Raw genomic sequence first — 19,271 nt, forward strand, 5'->3', positions numbered from 1 at the left:
GTTTGTTCACCTTGAAGATTTGATGTGCACAATTAACTTCAGATTATGTTATCTAAAAGTAAGAACCATTTTTTGTAGCATTCTAGAGCTTTACATTATTTTTTACCAGGACCTTAAGCTTTTGTCACTTGAATAATTCCTCTGGCTGACATCTGAAAAATCATTTGTATCCCTGAAATGTTCATACACTTCTAAAAACAGTTTGGTAGAAATACTGCCTGGCCAAATTTAAGCCTATCAGATTTTCTGTACACAGTTAAGAGTTTAAAAATAGAGTTGTCCCAAGGTATGCCAAAAATCTGGAGGCAGTCAAACTAATAGAAATATGTAAACTTTCATAATATGTTTACCCCAGGGAGAAAAATATGCCAAGGCTTTTACTTTCAAAAAGCCTTTGTCCAAGGCTTTTTAAACAAAAAGAGTTATGTTGTGACTATTTATAGACCTCAAAATATGTTAGTATCCACTGGGTCCGGCTTAGGGTTCCTTGGAAGAATGCTGAGCAAGTAAAGTCTCTGAGAGTGGCAAGATATCCCAGATTTTTAAAAGGTGCCTGGTATAATTCAGATATAGAAGTGGATAATTTGTAGACTGAGTGTTAGCATTATTAAAAAAAAAGAAAAAAAAAAAAAAAAAAAAAAAAGTAGACTTTGAAGGGTTGATCCAATGAAATTTCTGCAAATCTACATTTATGAGATCGAGCCCCCCTCTTCAGCAGCCTCTTTTTTTGTTTTCTAAACTGCCCAGGTGGAAACTCCAAGCCATCACTTTGTCAGGTGGGCTTCACCTCTGCCCAGCCCCCTCCTTCTGGCATCAGCACCACTGCAAGCTGCCTGTTGATGGTGGTACCCACTCCCCTATTTCCTATGCATTTCTCCCAGAAGGTAGGGTAAAATACTCCCATTTAAACATAGCTGCAGGGATAAATCCATTCTTAGAGATTGCTGATTTTTTCATGTTCAAAATAAGACTTTCAAAACTGAACCTATTTTGACACAGATAGATTACTAGTTAACTGCTTAACTAAAATAACTAGCACACTTTTTTGGCCTAAGTTTCTTGGCTTCATGAGTCTTTCTCAGATCAAGGTTGCTTGCATGCTACCCATGGAGGAGAATAAGGGATAAATAGTGTGAGAAAACACAGCAAAATTAGATTATTAATGTCTGTGTGTGAAGTACTATATGAATGTTGAATGATACTTTGAATCCAGTTTCATAGTTTTACTTTTTTATTTTGTCTTTTTTGGATGTTATTTTTCAGAGAAAGAGAGTAAGAACTTGGAACATTTTTAGGAGAGCCAAATTTTCAGATGTAAAACAGGAAAAGCTTAGGTCTCTGAATTCACAGTCATAACAAGTTGCATAGATACCTTAACCCCAGGTCTCCTATGTTAGCTAGCAAAAGCTCAGTTATCTCCCAGAATTACCTGGTTGCCCTCGAGGTGGGATTCAGTTCCATCAGGCCAGATTGTCATGTCTCCATGATGCCTGATGGGCCACATTTTTGACAGCTGGGCTCACATCTGAATATGTCATTTTGTTACTGTGTCGTGTTACTGTGCACCAGCACAGACTCAGACCATGCCTGCCTCATCCTTCTTGTCTTCCCACACCACACTGCCTTTTCTCTTTTCTGGCTGACATCTTGCTTATTCAGCATTGTAGGGGTTTTTTTGCAAAAGGCTCTTGTACATGCATTCTTTCTTCCAAATCCAGTGTAATACAAGGCCTGGGGAACAACTGTTTCACACTGCAGAGGTGTCAAGGACTGGCAAGTTTTTAGGTGAAAACTAAGGCAATGCTTATTGTCTTCCAAAGAGCTGGATGAACACTTCCAGCATCTGACAGCCAACGGGAAGTTGCTTCATGATTCTGTCACTGCCCAGGAGTGGACAGAGGAACTTCTCTGCAAGTGGTGAGTCCCTCCTTCTGACATTGATGTTGGTACAGCAGGCAGATGGGCTGGGGGGAACCCTGTGTTTTTGGAGTAAGCAAAAGGGTCTGGTGGAGGCTGCTCCAGAGGACCCAGTGCATTAGTCTTACCCAGATCCCAAAGCTAAAATCTCTGCCTTTGCAGGTTACCACCTGGGAGAAAGAAAGGACCCCAGAACTCATCAGGTCTCAACACGAAGACCACGTCATGGGTGTGGGTGTTACGATCCGAGTTATTTGTATTTTGATTGTGAGAAAAAATCAGCCACTACTTATAGACGACGTGTGAATTAACAAAAATAACAAGGCTTTAGTATTTAAACAAGTTACAAGGATTTGTTTTAAGATTTATACGATTAGCTACTTTGGAGAGAAGGGTCGTTAAGAAGAGAAAGGAGACAAAGGGAGTAATCAAGATGTTATCACCGTCTGCCGGCCCTGGCCTCAGGCTGTATTCGTTTGTGAAGGATCCGTCGCTTTTCTGTTCCTCAGCTGGAGGTGTCTCGTAGTTGAAGTCGAAGTATCGAGAGAAGGGGGCGTCTAGAAGAAAAGCTGCTGCTTTTTCCTTTTTTCCTAGGGTTTTTTATACCCCAAAAAGAAAGAGGGATCCCTTTATTGCATAAGTCCCTGATACATACAGATTTCCAGACTTCCCGGAGTTGAGTCATCCTTATCTTTTTGTCTTTTGATGTCTTGCGACTTTCATTGTTTTTGGTCTCCACCATGCACCAGGAGGCGACCTGATAAGCAATCTTATCTTTTAGGTGTCTGTCAGGCATACGGTGAGGTAAAAATACGTTAATTGCAAGCAGGAAGAGAGAAGGGAAAAAAAGTGATTCAAGAGACATATTTTCAAGAGACATGTATTTTCAATTCCACGTATATACATCAGTGGGTTAGCTGGAATATAAACTCAGATTTTTTTCAAGTGTTGTATCGTTCTGAACCACAACATTGCCACGTCTAATGCGGGAACCTTTAGCCAAAGCACATGGCCCATTTATACCTGGGCTCAAGTGGATATCTGCCAGGCAACATTTACCATACCATTCCAGAAAAAATCCAAGCAGTGGTTATTCCTGGCTTCCCTTTCTCAGAAGACAAAATAATTTTCCAGACAATTCCCGTTGCTACTTGTTTCTCCACTACCCTCTCTCCCACAACAGGAAGATGCTGTATTTGATCTCTAAAACCTTTAGATTAATACCCTTTTCCTCCAGACTCCAGACAAAGTGCTACTGCACTTGGACAAACCCTTTCACCTCAGATCCTTGGTCAGCCTCAGAGGTACAGCGTGCCAGTTTCCTGGCCAGGGCATCATGTGCCATCTTAATATTTCAACTTCTGCAATGAAGGACCCTTCACTTGTGTCTGACATTGTCCAGTCTCTGCATCCCAGCCCAGCAAACAGCACAAAGACCAAGTCAAGTATGTGTGTTGCCAAGCACCACCACTAGAATGCGGAGCAGGCCTTGGGAGCCACGAGGAGCACAGCTTGGGCGGGCTGTGGTACCACAGAGGGGGTGACATTTCACAGTTTGGCTGTGGAATGAAGTGTTGCTTCTGGTCCCCTTCACCCACTGGTGTTGCTGTCACCACAACCGTTGCTGGAATGATGGCAGATTCAAGGGTGTGGAGAGGCCCATCCCAACAGGGAGCTTGTTCCACTGTGTCCAGGAAGTCTTGAAGAGGAACCATGAACCAAAAGAATATTAGTGCAGGAGAAATGGGGTTGGACCAGCAGAAAATCGGGGAGCAGTCCTGTGTCACAGAATCACAGAATCATCCATGTTGGAAAGGACCTCTGAGATCATCAAGTCCAACCCCTGATCCACTGCCACTGTGGTTACCAGACCATGGCACTGAGTGCCACATCAGTCTCTTAAAAACCTCCAGGGATGGAGAATCCACCACCTCCCTGGGCAGTCCATTCCAATGCCTGATCACCCTCTCTGTAAAGAATTTCTTCCTAATATCTCACCTAAACCTCCCCTGGCAGAGCTTAAGTCCATGCCCTCTTGTCCTACTGATAGCTGCCTGGGAGAAGAGACTGACCCCCCCCTGGCTACACCCTCCTTTCAGGGAGTTGTAGAGAGTGATGAGGTCTCCCCTGAGCCTCCTCTTCTCCAGACTGAACACCCCAAGGGTTTTTACAGAGTTGTAGAGATCTGCCTGTCACTGTACGTGTCAAATTGATATCTCCTCCAACTTCCTTCTCAAAGAGCTGGCAGGTGGTTGTAATACTTGTTTCTGACTGTGTTCCCTCCTCTTTCAGTAAAGTGCCCAGTGGTATAGTTGTACCTTTCTCTGTGTATTGTATGCATCCTGAGACTTTTGTCACATGCTGTGTGCCCCTGAAATTACACTGCTTTGCTTAAGACCTTTATGTGTTTGCAGGCTGAGTATCTTGGTGCTGTAGTGCCCTGTGGTGTGTTTTAAGGTGTGATTGGTGTTTTGCACATGCTGGTAGCACTGATTTAACACAAATTGCAGTCAGTATGTCCTGCTCCACCCCCGTAGGCAGCTTTGCCGTATAGCTTGACTCTGACGCTGAATCATGTGCAAATGAAGTAAGAGGTAGTCTTTTCCATAAAAAGGAGGTGATGTTACTGTTGTTTTCCTCATGGGCCATGATTTCACAGAATGATTTGGGTGGTGGTTGTAATTTTTTAACTGTTTGTGGGTTGTAAAGCATTATGCTTTACTGGAGAGGCAGGTAGGTTGCAAAGTCTTCAAGAAGGGTGAGGGTTTTCAAAGAGGTTTTTCTATCTGATCTTTGTCCTGTCCTGCTTGGTTAGGTTTCCTTCCTTCTGCAAGTCTTGGTGATGGCCATTTCTGGGCACCCCGTTCTCCCTACTCACCTTAGAGGTGCTATCGTAGTCAATCTATTTAGGGGAGCTTCATTCCCCAGACCAGGACCTACACATATTTTGTTGCAGTGTTCCCTACCAATCACTGTCATGTTTCTGCCTTTGCATGTAAGTGTGCAAGTTGTATTACCTCTTCCTACAGTTTCTGTAACCAGTTCCTTATAAGCATGTATTTGAGTTGTGTTTTTGTAGACAGAAACAGCTAGTCCCATCTGGGGAATGGTTGCTGGCTCTCCATCACAATACACATTTATTTAAAGACTTCTGGTAGATTTTGTGGCCTGTGGCTAATACTCTTCCATGGTGCAGGACTCTGGTTGCTGTGCTCACAAGATTTTTGTCAGAAACCCAGTTCAGTTTTTGCTGAACGTTACAAGTAGCTATGTGAAAAGGCAGCATTTGGGATAAGGATTGAATGTAATGTACTGCTGGAAGCAAGCCTGCAAGGGTGGCAGGTTAATCAGCCACTTGAAAAGTCCAGATGGTGAAGGAATGCACTTGTCCAGTGACATGCCCCTTGTCCAAAGCAGTGGCTGTAAATGCTGCAGTATTTTTGTCTGCACGCCTTTCGCGTCAACCAAACAGAGAAAACACTTGCAGTCAGCAATCAGCTTTTTAAGCTACTGATTGTTGTTGTTACATTGTAAACATGGAAAAAAGGAGTAACAAAAAGGATAGGAGACCTAGCCTGTCTTAAGTTTAGTGGTGATAATCCAAAGGACACTTTCTTTCTCCTCTTCATCTTCCTTCCCTCATCTCATATTCCAGACAGTCAAGTTTTAACTGTACTGCTGAGTGTAACAGCAAGGAAAAGGGAAGTAATTACTAATTGATTAGTAATATATTTAGTAATAAACAATATTTATTTAGTAATACAATAATTTAGTAACACAATAATTTAGTAAAACAATAATTTAGTAATAAACAATTTAGTAATATAATTAGTAATAAACAATAAACTGTGAAATGTTTTAGTGAGTATGATTAAGACAAGCATGACTTGTGCTCTTTAAGCATTGAGTTTTGGAGACCCACTGACTGTGCTCATCTTGGAATAAAATCTGGAGGACTTTTCAATGTACTAGACTTTTCCTGTGAAGTCAGAGAAGTGTGTTTGACACAAGTCTGCCCATCAGACTGCTCAAATATAAATTGTCTCCTAAAGTCAGACCTTTCTCAGGCAGGCTGTGAGGCAGGTTGCAGGAAAAACCTGCAGCACAGACCAGAGGATGGACCCAGCCCAAGGCTTCCAAGAGCAATGGAGACCTAGCTTGTTTCTTTTATTTTTGCCTTATGAAATGCCTGTGAGCCTGTGGATGTGGAGGGTTTTAGGTATATACATTTTTCCTGTGGGATGTATAAAGCTCAGTGTATGTCAACTCCATCTTCAGTATTTCCTTCATTTCAGTACAAAATTGATTCATGCCACCAGAGGAAGTGGGTGCATAAAGAATGGGACATTTTTGCTTGAACTTTGAGGTGCTGTTCAGTATAATGGATGAAAGCTAAATATACACTGCCAGGCTTGTCTTTGACAAAATATGGCCAATCCTTTTTCTGCTTTTTTTCTGTCAGCAGCCTAATGGAAGTTAGTTGCCTGTGGTGATTCTTAAAATCCCAGAGAGGAGGAAAAGAACGCAATTACAACTTTTTGCCCTAAAGAATTTGGGGAGGAGGCTGCAATATAATGGATTAGTTTTATTATATTACATTATATTATGCTATTACATCACAAGCCACATGTTATATGTATCATGTATATATATATCCTGCTTTCATGCATTTAGTGAGCCTGCAGACCTGGGTTTCTTTGTAAATCAGGCTTTCCCCCTCATGTTCTTGTGTGCTAGGAGAAAGACAAATGCTTTCCCTTAGCACTGCCACGCAGAAGAAATGCTTAAGCAAGTGGTTTCTAGTTTTTAAGGTTGTATTGAAGTAATTTAGAGTATGCTGCACTGTATGGGAGCCTTTCATGACTGCTTTACAACATGGCAGTTATTTCAGTAATACTTTTGTTTGGAAGAAATGGGGTATATTCTTTTCCCATAACAAACCAATCCAGAAATGGACTGGGGGTAGCCCTTATGCTAGCAGCTGGGATATATGTTGGTTGAGCTGCATCATTATCTTCCTGCCATAGACATACAGTAATAAAGATGTTACACAAGATAGCTGTAGTACTTGAAATAAACACAGTAAAATTCCTGCAGGACAGAGATCTGGAAAGAGTGGTTGTTGGACACAGGGAAGCATCTCTGCCTTGGCTCCAGTGGGGTCTTCCAATTTTTATTTTCCTACTAGATTTAGAAATGCATTTTTAAATGAAGACTGATATTCTTCCCTAATAATCTAAATTTAACAACCAATCACAAAGTGTGTAATACTCTTCTCTTAATCAGAAGCTGAGAGGATCTGGTAAATCTTTTGCAAATTTATTTGCAAAATTAACAATTCAGTGATTGTGAAAAGTATGTAGAACCAGAGAAACAGAGAGTAAGGGGCTGCCTACTGCCCAGGTAGTAAAATGTTATAGATAGAATAATCTATCATAATAACTGCAATACAGTAATAAAAGATAGTGCTGTGCTCTCTTGCTAGCATGTTAACCTTGCCCTGTAAACAAAGGAAATATAATTAACTGATGGTGGTTTTCTTCTTTTTTCTTTTGGTTTTCCAAGGTTCAGACCATCCACACAGCCTCTCTTACAAACTGGAACTTGGATCAGACCAGGAAATCCCATCTGATTGGTACCCATTTGCTACTGTCCAGTTTGTCGTTCATGATACCTGTGCCTCAGGAACAGAAGTCAAGTCACTGGGCATAGAGAGTGATCTGCAGCCCCAGAAACACGTGGTTCAGAAAGCTTTTTACAATTGCCAGGTATTTTTAGGGCTATTCTTTCAGTGTTTTCATTTTCTTCCTCTCCACTCCCCATACTGTATTTGCAAAGCTAATTTGCTTTGTATTCTTGCCATAACTTGCATACACTTGTGGTAGTGGCTTTGAGCAAAAGAATCATTAAAAAATAATTCCTTTTCTGATGGAAGATGGTTCTGAAAAATAGAACTGCAAATGCATCATTGTTTTTCTTCAGCTGAGCTGTTTTTGGGAGTAGTGGTTTTGAGATCTGTTTGGTCTGTAAATGTTTTGATTCTGTGTCAAGGCTTTAATTTGGATTGTTGCTGCATTTCACACTGTCAGTGCCCAATTATTTGTTAATTCTACCTGTTCTGTTTTGTTTTTTGTTTTGTTTTCTGACTACAGGTTGAAATTGAAAAGAAGTGGATTAGACTTGATGGAGAAGATCCAGATAAGGCTGGCAACTGCTTAATGCAGTAAAAGAGAACAGGAGGCATTCTCATAGGGTATTAGTAGGAATCAATCTACGTAAGAAATTCTATTTTTAGAAGAACAGCAGTGACCTACTTTAGGATAAACTTTTTTAGTGCTTTTAGGTTTGATTCTGCAGATCAGTACTGATTTGACTGGCCTGTCTTCAAGTAAACTTCCTGTTCCCTCCCCAACACTTTATAGGTTCACTGACGGTAATCTCTTCAGCAAAAAAACATATGGCAAATGTGACTGAAATTTCTGTGCCAGCATTAGACAAATCTTTTTCAGTACTGCAGCAAGTGAGATAAAGGGCAGGTTGTCAGCAAGCATGAATCAGTCCAGGCCCATTTCATTTAATAAAGCTTTGAGAGTTTGCATCAATGGAGTGTTTTCCCCAGAAACTGAAGAAATAGCTTGTCGCTACCATTTGCTCTGTGTTTCCTTTAGGATGCAAGTTCCAGATGTGAGTTTGGAAACTGCAGGAGCTGTTGCTTTGAATAACTTTTAAGATGGTCTTTCCATGCATGCAAAGGGAGATATTTTTATGCTGCTGGCTCTGAGGGCGTTCTCTGTGGAGAAACAATGCAGGAATTAGCTGTTGCAAGAGAAGCGAAGTAGTGACACTTCAGCAGACAGCTGAAGCTACTAGGTCTCTATTAATGTGTTAGCAGTGTTTTGAAGAAATTACTGGCATTTAGGGAAAGGTTTTAATGCTTCCCCTCAGCCATTATCCCCTCTGTAATTTTCTGCAGGCTGTAATTCCAGGTCTGAAAAAAATCTGATAAATTTGAAAAAAATGCTTCTGATACTTAGTTATTATTTTTTTTTCTGCAGTTTTCTTAAAATTATCCTTAATTCAAACTGAAATTAGTGGAGGAGGAAAATATAGTAATGCACTGCCTCACTTTATATTTTGTCACAGCTTGTGTTTATGTGAACATTGTGTAAAAATACAGATAAATGTTATTCCCTGGAAGTAGAAATATAGGGGACATGCACTGAGAAAGTCACTATTCTGAGGAAACAGAAGGCCATAAAATGAACCTACTTCATCACAATAAACTTTTCCTTCCATTTGGAAGCTGAGAATGAAATGGGTAATAGATTATATAATAAGTCCTGAGGGCAGGTTTTTTTATGCGTATAGCATTGCCAAAGCCCCAGCAAGACTATTATGGCATTTTGGCTTCTCTATATATTGCTTTTTATTAGTGGATTTTATTATTATAAATCTATGGAAGCATTTGAGCATAGCAGTGATCCAAGTATGTCTCAGCTGTTGCATCCTCCATTGACGTTTTGACTTGAAGAAGCCTTCAGCACCTTCGAGCCATGTTTGGTTTATTTTATTCATATTTAATTTTGGTTTATGTACTTCAGCTGAACCAAGGGGTGCAGTGTATGCTATGGCAAAGTATTTATACCCAGCATTATGGCAGAGCTCTGCACTTTCCTGAAGTCCATAGTTACAGCTATGGTATCTATTAACTTCTCTACTTGGTAAGGTAGAGGAAGCGAAACATGTTGGTACTCTTTTGTCTTGGGCATTTGGCACCTGGTGGTGTTACAGGTCCTGCAGAAGCAAAGGAAGCTTTTCTTCTGTCAGGCATCTGCTGTATCTCAGGATGTGTTTGAGAAGCCCATGTAGTGTTAAAGTGTTTTATCCTGACCGCTCAAGATACAGGATACTGTTCGGAATGGCCTAAGTGATGAACAGCCACATTACAAGTCTTCTTTCCTGCCAGTGAATCTGTGTTATATATGGTATGGTGCAAATGATCATTCAGCCTTACTGAACTCGTTAACTTAAAAAGGTCAAGCTACAGCTTTATCTATGTTGCAGACTCTTGGATTTCCATCTGAGGCCTGCAAGATTTGCCATTAACTTTAGTTGGAATTGGATCCGTATCACAGGGAATTAATTCCACAGAAATATTGCCATACAGACAGGAAGTTACTAGACCCGACAATTAGTGCAGCCTAAGGCTATTCAGTCTCAAACTGATGTATATATTCATTGGTCTCAGAATATTTAAAAATAGACTGAAGTTTAATTAAAGAAAGCGTAGGTTGTCTGACTATTTTTTCCCTATCACATTAGTCTGTTGCAGTGTGCTAAATCAGAAACACCCTGGTTTTCCCTTTCTAGTATTTCTTCTGCAATCTCTGGTGTCCTTTGAGTACAACCTACTGAGCAAATACTCTGTTTTCTGTGAAGGATGCAGCAGGTGGTAGTGAGGAAACATACTGGCTCTGATTCTTTAGAAATGAGGGCTGTAAGTATTCTAACTGTAATTGTGGAGGGGAATGGAGCTGAGGAGCACTTGGTATAAGCTGTTGTGATGCTCAGTGTCCAGCTAGCAGGACTGTGAGCTTTAAATAACCCCTGAGTTGGCATCAGCATTGTGCAAGAAACCAGGTTCCATCTCACCTCTGCCTACCCAGAGCTGATGCCTGCAGTCCCTGAAATGCTTCCAACTGATTGGGTCACATAAGATGCTGATACTTCCTTCACTAACATTTAATACAGGGCAGTATTTAGATATTGTCTATGTTTCCTTCACAAAGGAGGGATATTTTATATTTTAACAGGAAATCAATGAGAACAGCTATTTTTGTAGTGTGTTTGCCTTATTTACAAAGTGCTGTATTTTTTGAAACTGACAAAGTTTATCTTCATCTTTCTCTTACTAATTGTATTACTGTAGGTAAATGGTACTTGATGTAATTTTGTATTCAAACACCCATTGAAGTCAATGGAAGTCTTTTTAACTGACAAAATGGGATCTGCATCAAGGTAGCTAAGAATAAAGGAAAAAAAAAAAAGGAATAGTGGTAACGGGCAGAAAAAAACCCAAAACCCACAAAAACCAACACCGTAGAAGATTCTTGATGTTAGTAAGTAAGCAACCTGCAATGCTTGCTTATTCCAACCAGAAAAAAAGCACGAAAGAGGAAAATGTGTTTTTGAGTGTCAAAGCTGTTTGCAGTGACTGGGGACAATGGGTCTGGCTGCCCCTGTGTAGCAGCTCTCAAGAAATGAGGATGATGTTGTATTCCATTGAACATGATGCCAAGCCACTGTCGTCTTTATGCTTACTTTATACCCCCTGATTCCATAATAATTGTCCAAAAGTAGTTTACATCTGAAAACATGTTTTCACATGTTGCTTTCCGTTGCATTTATTTTACTTGACAAACTTCTTAGGTGCAGTATTGATGCCCACACCTCTATTTTACATTTATTTGTCTTTTTGTTGACTAAACACAGTAACTGACTGCTGCAGTTAGATTTCCTAGCTGTAATTCTTAATGGAAAATGTAATGTTATTTGTGTCTTTTGTCAGTGTAAGTATAAACAGATCATGCTGATAATCTTGTAATAACATTTTGTAGATTGCATAGTGATTAAAAAATAAAGTTGTATTTCAAACTAGCATTTTTTCATCCCCTCACTAGAAATCTATCAAGCTTGTTTTACACATACTGTAGTTAACTTTGGTCTTGCCTCACCAGAAAGGGCAGTTCTAATCTGTGTGTGAGCGGGGGACATCACTCCTCATCTTAGATACAGCTGGTTGCAGAAAGCTGAACAGAGCCCTATATTACATCAATGTTACTTTGGCAGGCCCTTTTCCTGCCTTATTTGCATAACAATAGCAAGGGAAAGAATACAGTGGATTTTCCTATTGAGTACTACCTCCCATCTCTCTGGAATATTTCAATATAATGTAGCGACAACTGCTTAAGGCTTTCATAGACTTCAAAGTCTGTTCTTGAAATGAACTCCTGCTAGGAAAACAGTGAAGCCTCTGTGGAGAAGTGTGAGAATAATGCAGAGCTTTGTGGGGCAGCATTCAAAGAATCAGCATAAAGTATAAAATAGCCACTCAGCTTGTCCTATGCTGCTGTCTCTGTAGCAAACCAGTCGGTATTTTTTGGAAACACTGGGAAATACAGTTAGCATCCATTTTCTCCTCACTGGTGTTCTGTCCTTCAGTGAGCACCTGCAAATGGAGAGCAGGTGTAGCAGAAGTATAGTCCTTTTCCAAAGCGTAAGCAGATAGCAATTTGTAAAAGTATCAGTGAAAAATACTAATCAGATTCATGAAAAAGTGAGGTGTAAATTGCTAGACCAGAAGTGAAAACATGAAAACATTTATTTTGGGGGCAGTTTCCTAGTATGTGCTATGTCTAGCATGTGCTATTTTACAGCCATGCAATTTCCTTAGTGAAAACAACCTGTATTTTTTTACAATAACAATCATGATGCGTTGTAAGTCAGGTTCAAACTGAAGCTGATAGAATTAAAAAAAAGCAGCAGCTCAAATTCTGCTTTTCCATCCCACAAAACCCAGTGTGATTGATTAGATGTTTCTGGTTGTAGGTAGGTACAGTCTAACATTACTCAGCGCTGGTGAGGCCACACCTCGAGTACTGTGTCCAGTTCTGGGCCCCTCAGTTCAGGAAGGAGATTGAAGTCTTGGACCGGGTCCAGAGGAGGGCACCCAAGCTGGTGAAGGGACTCGAGCACAGACCCTGTGAGGAGAGGCTGAGGGAGCTGGGGGTGTTCAGCCTGGAGAAGAGGAGGCTCAGGGGAGACCTCATCGCTGTCTACAACTACCTGAAAGGAGGGTGTAGCCAGGTGGGGGTTGGTCTCTTTTGCCAGGCAACTCTCAGCAAGACAAGAGGGCACGGTCTTAAGTTGTGCCAGGGGAGGTTTAGGTTGGACATTAGAAAGAATTTCTTTACGGAGAGGGTGGTCAGACATTGGAATGGGCTGCCCAGGGAAGTAGTGGATTCTCCATCCCTGGAGATATTTAAAAAGAGACTGGATGTGGCACTCAGTGCCATGGTCTGGTAACTGCAGCGGTAGTGGATCAAGGGTTGGACTTGATGATCTCTGAGGTCCCTTCCAACCCAGCCGATTCTATGATTCTATGATTACATTGCAGTGTGATGGCATTTTTAGTTTAATGTAGAATAAATTTCATTTCCATTCCCATATTCAACAATAAAAGCCCAAGGGAAAACATCTGAAGTGGGGACATTGAGAGTGGAAGGGACACACATCTGTGTGGGCTGGTGGTGGAAGAAAGAGGTAGGGGGCAGGGAGTGAGTAGGGAGCTGGCAGAAGAGCAGTGAGCAGAGCTTGTCTGGAAGTGCTAAGAGCAGCTGCTTAAGTCAAGGGGGAAAGCTTACTTATAAAAGAGACTGAAACAGAAAAGTGGTGAGGAACTCATGCAGAGAAGTTTACGCGCAACCTTCTGGACTCTAAACTGGAACAATATGGATTCAATGGATGGACCACTCATTGGATAAGGAACTGGTTGTATGTTCAAACCCAAAGAGTTGTGATCAGTGGCTCAGTGTCGAAATGAAGACCTGTGATGAGTGGTGTTCCTCCAGGGCTGACACTCAGGCCAGTGCTATTTAACATCTCTGTCAGCAACATGGACAGTGGCATCAAGTGCACCCTCAGCAAGTTTGCTGACAACACAAAGCTGTGTGGTGTGGTTGGCATACTGGAGGGAAGGGCTGTTTCCCAGAGGCCCACTAACAGGCTGGAGAAGTGGGTTCATGCAAAGTGCGTGAGTTCAACAAGGCCAAGTACAGGTTGGGAGGAGAAAGGCTGAAGGACAGCTCTGTGGAGAAGGACTTGGGGATGCTGCTGGGCAAGAAGCTCAACATGAACCATCAATGTGTGCTTGCAGCTCAGAAAGCCAACTGTGTCCTGGGCTGCATCAAAAGAAGCACAGACAACCACTGGTCAAGGGAGGTGATTCTCCCCCTCTGCTCTGCTCTTGTGAGACCCCATCTGGAGTAATGTGTCCAGTTCCGGAGGGACACAGAAATGATCAGAGGGCTGGAGCACCTCCCCCATGAAGACAGGCTGAGGAAATTGGGATTGTTCAGCCTGGAGAAGAGGAGGCTTCAAGGTGACCTTATGGCAGCTTTCCTGAAGGGGCCCTACAAGAAAGCTGGGATAGGACTTATTGCACGGATGTGTAGCAAGACAATAAGGGGCAATAGTTTAAAACTTCAAGAGGGGAGATTTTAGATTAGCTATTACAAGGAAATTCTTTAGTATGAGGGTGGCAAGACACTGGAACAGGTTGCTCAGGGAAGCAGTGGAAGCCTCATCCCTGGCAGTATTCAAAGGCAGGCTGTGTCCCTGCCCATGGCAGAAGGGTTGGTGGATCTAGATCTTTAAAGTCCCCTCCAACCTTTAGCCATTCTATGATTCTAAGTATCTTTGAGGAAAGCTTTGAGAACAAAGTTGCAAGTAGCTGCAGGGGGAAACCAACTGCATGCTCTCCTGAGGTGCAGAAGGAGCTGGGAGCGGCTGAAGGGAGTACATGGGCAGAGCCACCAGGCACAAGCAAGTTGTCTGTGGGACTGGAGGGCACAGTGAGAGGTGCCCTTAGAAGCTGAGATGATGCCTGCTCACAGCATGCTGCAGCTCAGGTCAGTGATGTGCCAGGCAGCTATCCCTGCTTACACAGGTGCCATTACATTCCAAGCAGAAGGACTCTCTCAGTCTCTCCTGAACATCCCTGCATCACATCTGTGCAGCTGTCAGTAACCTACCTTACTGGGCAGGAAGATCTTTCTCATGCAAGGAACCAATGGCACAGTTGTGCTACAGGAGATGCAATGAAATAGTTATATAAACCCCAGCAGTGAAACAGGAAGGCTTTAGACCAAGAACATAGGCATTAGTCTGATGGTGCCCACAGGTATGCTGCTGCTGTAACCTTGTTGGACTTCTCTGTAGGGAGGGACCTTTACCTCTCCAGTCATCTGTAAGGTTAAGTAGATTTTACTGCCTAAAAGTAAATGCTGACAGCAGGATTTAGAAAACAGTTTGTCTGAAAGGGAAGGAGCCATCCACTGCCTGGAGAGAAAAGGATGTTTTAGCCCCTTTCATGGAAAGCCATTACTATCTTTGCTATTTGTGTGGCTTTAATGCCAAAAGGGGTGTGCAGAAGATCTGCTTCAGGTATAGCTGAAAAAAAACCCCAAACCAACCAACAAACAGACAAAAAAACAAAAACAAAAAAGGTGTGTTCAGCCCTTTAAGGCAGTAGGAGCACAATCATGTTTGCTCAGGAAGGGAAGCTCAGAAAAATGACCTTGAGCAAATATTGGGGTCATATTTGGCTCCTCACATAAATGCTTCCAATGCTGATTAGTCTTCCATGCTTGTTAGTTCCCATACGTCTGAATTATTCTTTAGTAAACTGTTACCAATTAGGCAGTAAAAAGGAGAACCTTACTGAAAAGCTGTGCTTCAACCCGTCTCTGAGAGTCCTTTGCTAGTGGTATGGCTGGTGCTGCAAAACCCACTGCTGGTGAAAGGGGCTGCTGTGGTTTCTCAGCTTGAGTCCTCTCCAGATCACCACTGCAAAGCTACACAGGGCAAATGGGCCTTGACCAGAACACGCAGCTTTACTCTTATTTAACTTTGCACTAAAACTGCTGGACTTCGGCAATTTGTGTGCTCAGCTGTGAGCTTCCAGCAGCTAATTCAGCTAAGGAGGAAGGATGATGCTGGCATTTACCACCCTGCTGCACCCCACTTCTGTGCAGTTCTGCATCCTCCTGGTACTATTCCCTCTCCACAGGAGCAGGTAAGTGGCAATCACAGACAGGCAAGGAAGGGGCTGGGGTTTCAACCACTGAGGAAGGGGGGTAAAACAAGATGGCAGGGAAAGGTCTTAAGAAAGTAATAAGGGCAAAGGCAGTAGATAAGGAGGGAGGGAGCTGGACTGTGGCAGGGAACAGACGGGGAAACAAGGCAGGCAGCAAATAAGGTGAGGGAACAGGAGATGAGCACTGAGCTGGGCACCTGCAGGAGGGTGGTAGAAAGCAGGGACAAGAGTAAGGATAGTGAAGGAGCTGGTTGCTCCTAGTTTCCTTCCAGGCTTTCTCTTCATATAAGGCATATGTATCAGGGTGAGTATTTAGGCGAGGCAAGGCTTATTTCATCCTTAACTGGGCTTACTCATAGCACACAAGTCTCTGGGGTTATAGAGGAGCTAAGAGATACAGCACAATTCAGTCTATTCAATCAATGGGGGTTACCATTTTTATAAAGCAGTTTGTACAGGTCAGAGCTCTTCTTATGCTACCCAGTATCCTGAAGAATTGTCATTAAATTGAATTAAGGGACAGCTCTTTCTATGGCTGCTCTGATAAAATGGTTTAGATCAAGTTAAAAAAAAAAAGAAAAAAAAAAAGGAGAAAGGCCTTTGAAAAAACAGGAATAAAGAGGAACAAATCAGAGGCCCCAGTGTTATCTGTTTCAGAGCTTCAACAGAAATGCTGTAACCTATAACAAAATCACACTGTTAGTAAAATTAATTATGAGAGTGCTGTATCTCCAGGAGTCAACAGCTGAAAACAAAGGCACCTTGTTAGAGAATATTCTTACAATGAAATTTTGCCTGTGTAAAGGCATCTCCATGAGGACTGCCCAGATTCTGCAACCAGAATAACTAAGAATAACTATTCTTCCTCGTAAAGAAAGGCAAGATGGTATTTGTAAAATGTGGCTTGAGAAAGAATTCTGCAACCCACACCAGCAATGCTGGATTTAAACAGAAGAGGGCATTCATTACCAAGCATCTGAGCTTGCTGAGGGCCCTCTGTTTCTAGAGGGAAGGCATTTGAAAATGGAAATTTTTACTGATTAATAAAGGTTCATAATAAAAAAATAAATCTTTTCTAAACATCATGTACCAAGAGAAATATAAATAATTAGAAAATTAAAACCTGTCCCACAAACGAATATTTGAAATGCCCTTAAGCAGCTCTATCTCAAATGCTGACAAAACCCTGAAAAACCAGGAGGGTTTGAACAGCATGCTAATCCTTTTGATAGCCAGATTTCTAAAAAATCTTTTAAGCTATTAAAGACACCAGATCAGGGAGAGCTGGTTTAGAAGCTGAGCTAAGACTGACAAAATCTGGATGCTGTTCCTGCCAGCCATTTGTGAGCTTGAGCAAGATCTCTGGTGCATCTGTGCCTATGCTTTCTTCTCCTCAAAGAAGAGTTAAATGTTAGAAAATCCATAAGCATGAAAAACATGAAAGTCTTGCACTTTATACTGCGGGACACTGATACTGGGTTAAGATCACCAGTATCAAAGCTTGCCAGTTAGTATGTGTGATGCTGCCCACAGATATTTTAATATCTTTTTCTTGTTCAAATGAAGTTGAATATATTCAGTATATACCAGGCTATCTCATCCTGACACTACACAGTGCTTGGATGAAAAGACACCTTCACAGATAATTTGTAAAATAAATGATCTAAAGTGTGTTGCTAGACCTCAGATCAAATTGTTAGCTAGAAGCACCCTCTGCACATCCCTGTTCATCATGGAAAGTTTTCTCCCCAGTGTGTTATCAGTAGGCTTAGTCTGCTGTTCCTTGCATGAAGGGAGCTGGCACACTGACCTTGCTGATGGAGTTTTGGTATTCACTGGCAACACATTCATTATCATTTTACAACACATGGTATGCCCACAGTGCCTTGTGCTGGTGGGATGTGCTAAGTATGTGCAAATACCAGAAGTGCAGGTGAAGAACATTTGCTTTGATCTGCAAATTTTCATGTGGACATAGGAAATGTCCTGACCACTATCTGAAACAGCTGAGAAATTTGTTTTTATCAAGCTCTCCAACCTCCCTCTCTTTTTGAAGTTAAGCATACAAATTGTTCCAGTTTCAAGGCACTTTGTAATCTCTAGACAAACAATGGCAGAAAGCTGTGAACTCATTTATAAAACTTCTTTCTGCACAGAAAGGTGGAACCTTTCTAAAAGGAGTTGTGGAGTATGCTGGCAGATAGATGGCTCAGCATAAAGTTTTTCTCTCTCATAAATTCCAGCCAGCTGCAGATTCTCCACCTTCATTCAGGGCCTGGTGAGATATTCCTGATATCTCTACAACCATGACAGGTCCCACCAGACAGAAGAATAATGATGCTCTTGTTATGCACTCTCCCGGACAGTTTCGAATGACCTGCGCTTTAAAGAAAGTGTTTTATTGTTTAAATTATTCTGTAAGCAGAGCAACATGTCTTGGTTTTCCTCATGATAATGTGGGGCATGCAGAACAGGTGAATCTGCAATTGCTGTTTAATCTGCAGTTGCTCTTTGGGACCTAGACAGTATCATTGAACATATTTTTCTGCAGAGCAAAATTACTTCAATTGCAAATCACTTTTGTCTCACTAGTGAAAATGCAACTTACAATATTATTATAGATGTTGCTTTTTTTTTTTAAATCATGTTAGTCTGCTATGCAATTCCATTTTGTCAGTTCATTAACAATCTTTTAATTCTTCAGGATATGTGAGACAGAATTAAAAATTAAAGCTTAACGGGCAAGTCTTCTCTTTACAAGCCAGATATCACTGGAACTATGTTGTAAAGGGAATGGGAAGGAATAGTAAAGCAGAAGGAAAAGGATGTTCTATGTTCTCACAATCATCAGGCTAACACTACCCCATTTACAAACAGAAGGTGTATAAAGGCAAAAATATATATTCTCCTACATATATTCGATCAATGAACAATTTTTATGACAAGTAACTGCTAAACTGGTAGATTTTGTTATTAACATACAAACAGATCGCTGCAAATGTAAATCAGTTTCAGTAATTCTATCTGGAGTTTTAATTGCTGCTACCTAAGTGGTAGTTTCAGATGTCTGTTTATGAAGCAATAATGACTCCAGAGTTTATTAGAGCAAAATAATACGCTTTTATGGCCAGCTTTCCGAGCTGTATTTTCGCAATGGAGACTAACAGTGGTTCTCGTACCCCCTGACCACCAGACAAAGCCTCCTCTCCTTCACGCACAGAAGCTTCCACCTACAGCTCAGGGTCCCAGCTGCAACGCGGACCCCTCGGCTGCTTTGCGGTCCCTCTTTTTCGTCTCGGAAGCTGAAAATGCCCGTAGTTAGTAACCAGAGACCTGTTACCCGCAGTTCTCCAGGTTCAGAGAGGAAATCAACCAGCGGGGCGGAGGGAGGCGCAGGCGGTGCCGGCGGCGGGCAAGCCCGGTCGCCATGGCAACGGCGCCTTAAGGCGGGAGAAGCGGCCCGATGGTGGCAGCCGCC

At 41.9% G+C, this 19,271-nt stretch overlaps 1 protein-coding gene across 3 annotated transcripts in view; it reads left to right on the forward strand.

Annotated features, from left to right (window-relative positions):
• STON1 (stonin 1) overlaps positions 1-10,953 on the forward strand; it is a 28,045-nt gene extending 17,092 nt beyond the window's left edge. For all 3 annotated transcript variants that reach the window (XM_030448494.1, XM_030448493.1, XM_030448496.1), the window contains 2 exons: positions 7,483-7,685; positions 8,070-10,953. In XM_030448494.1, the coding sequence (XP_030304354.1) occupies positions 7,483-7,685; positions 8,070-8,144 (278 nt within the window). In that variant the 3' untranslated portion in view covers positions 8,145-10,953. The remainder of the gene's footprint in view (positions 1-7,482; positions 7,686-8,069) is intronic.
• The last annotated feature ends 8,318 nt before the right edge of the window (positions 10,954-19,271 follow it).

Source organism: Calypte anna, chromosome 3 (genome assembly GCF_003957555.1).
Source record: "Calypte anna isolate BGI_N300 chromosome 3, bCalAnn1_v1.p, whole genome shotgun sequence".
In the NCBI taxonomy this organism is placed as follows: domain Eukaryota; kingdom Metazoa; phylum Chordata; class Aves; order Apodiformes; family Trochilidae; genus Calypte; species Calypte anna.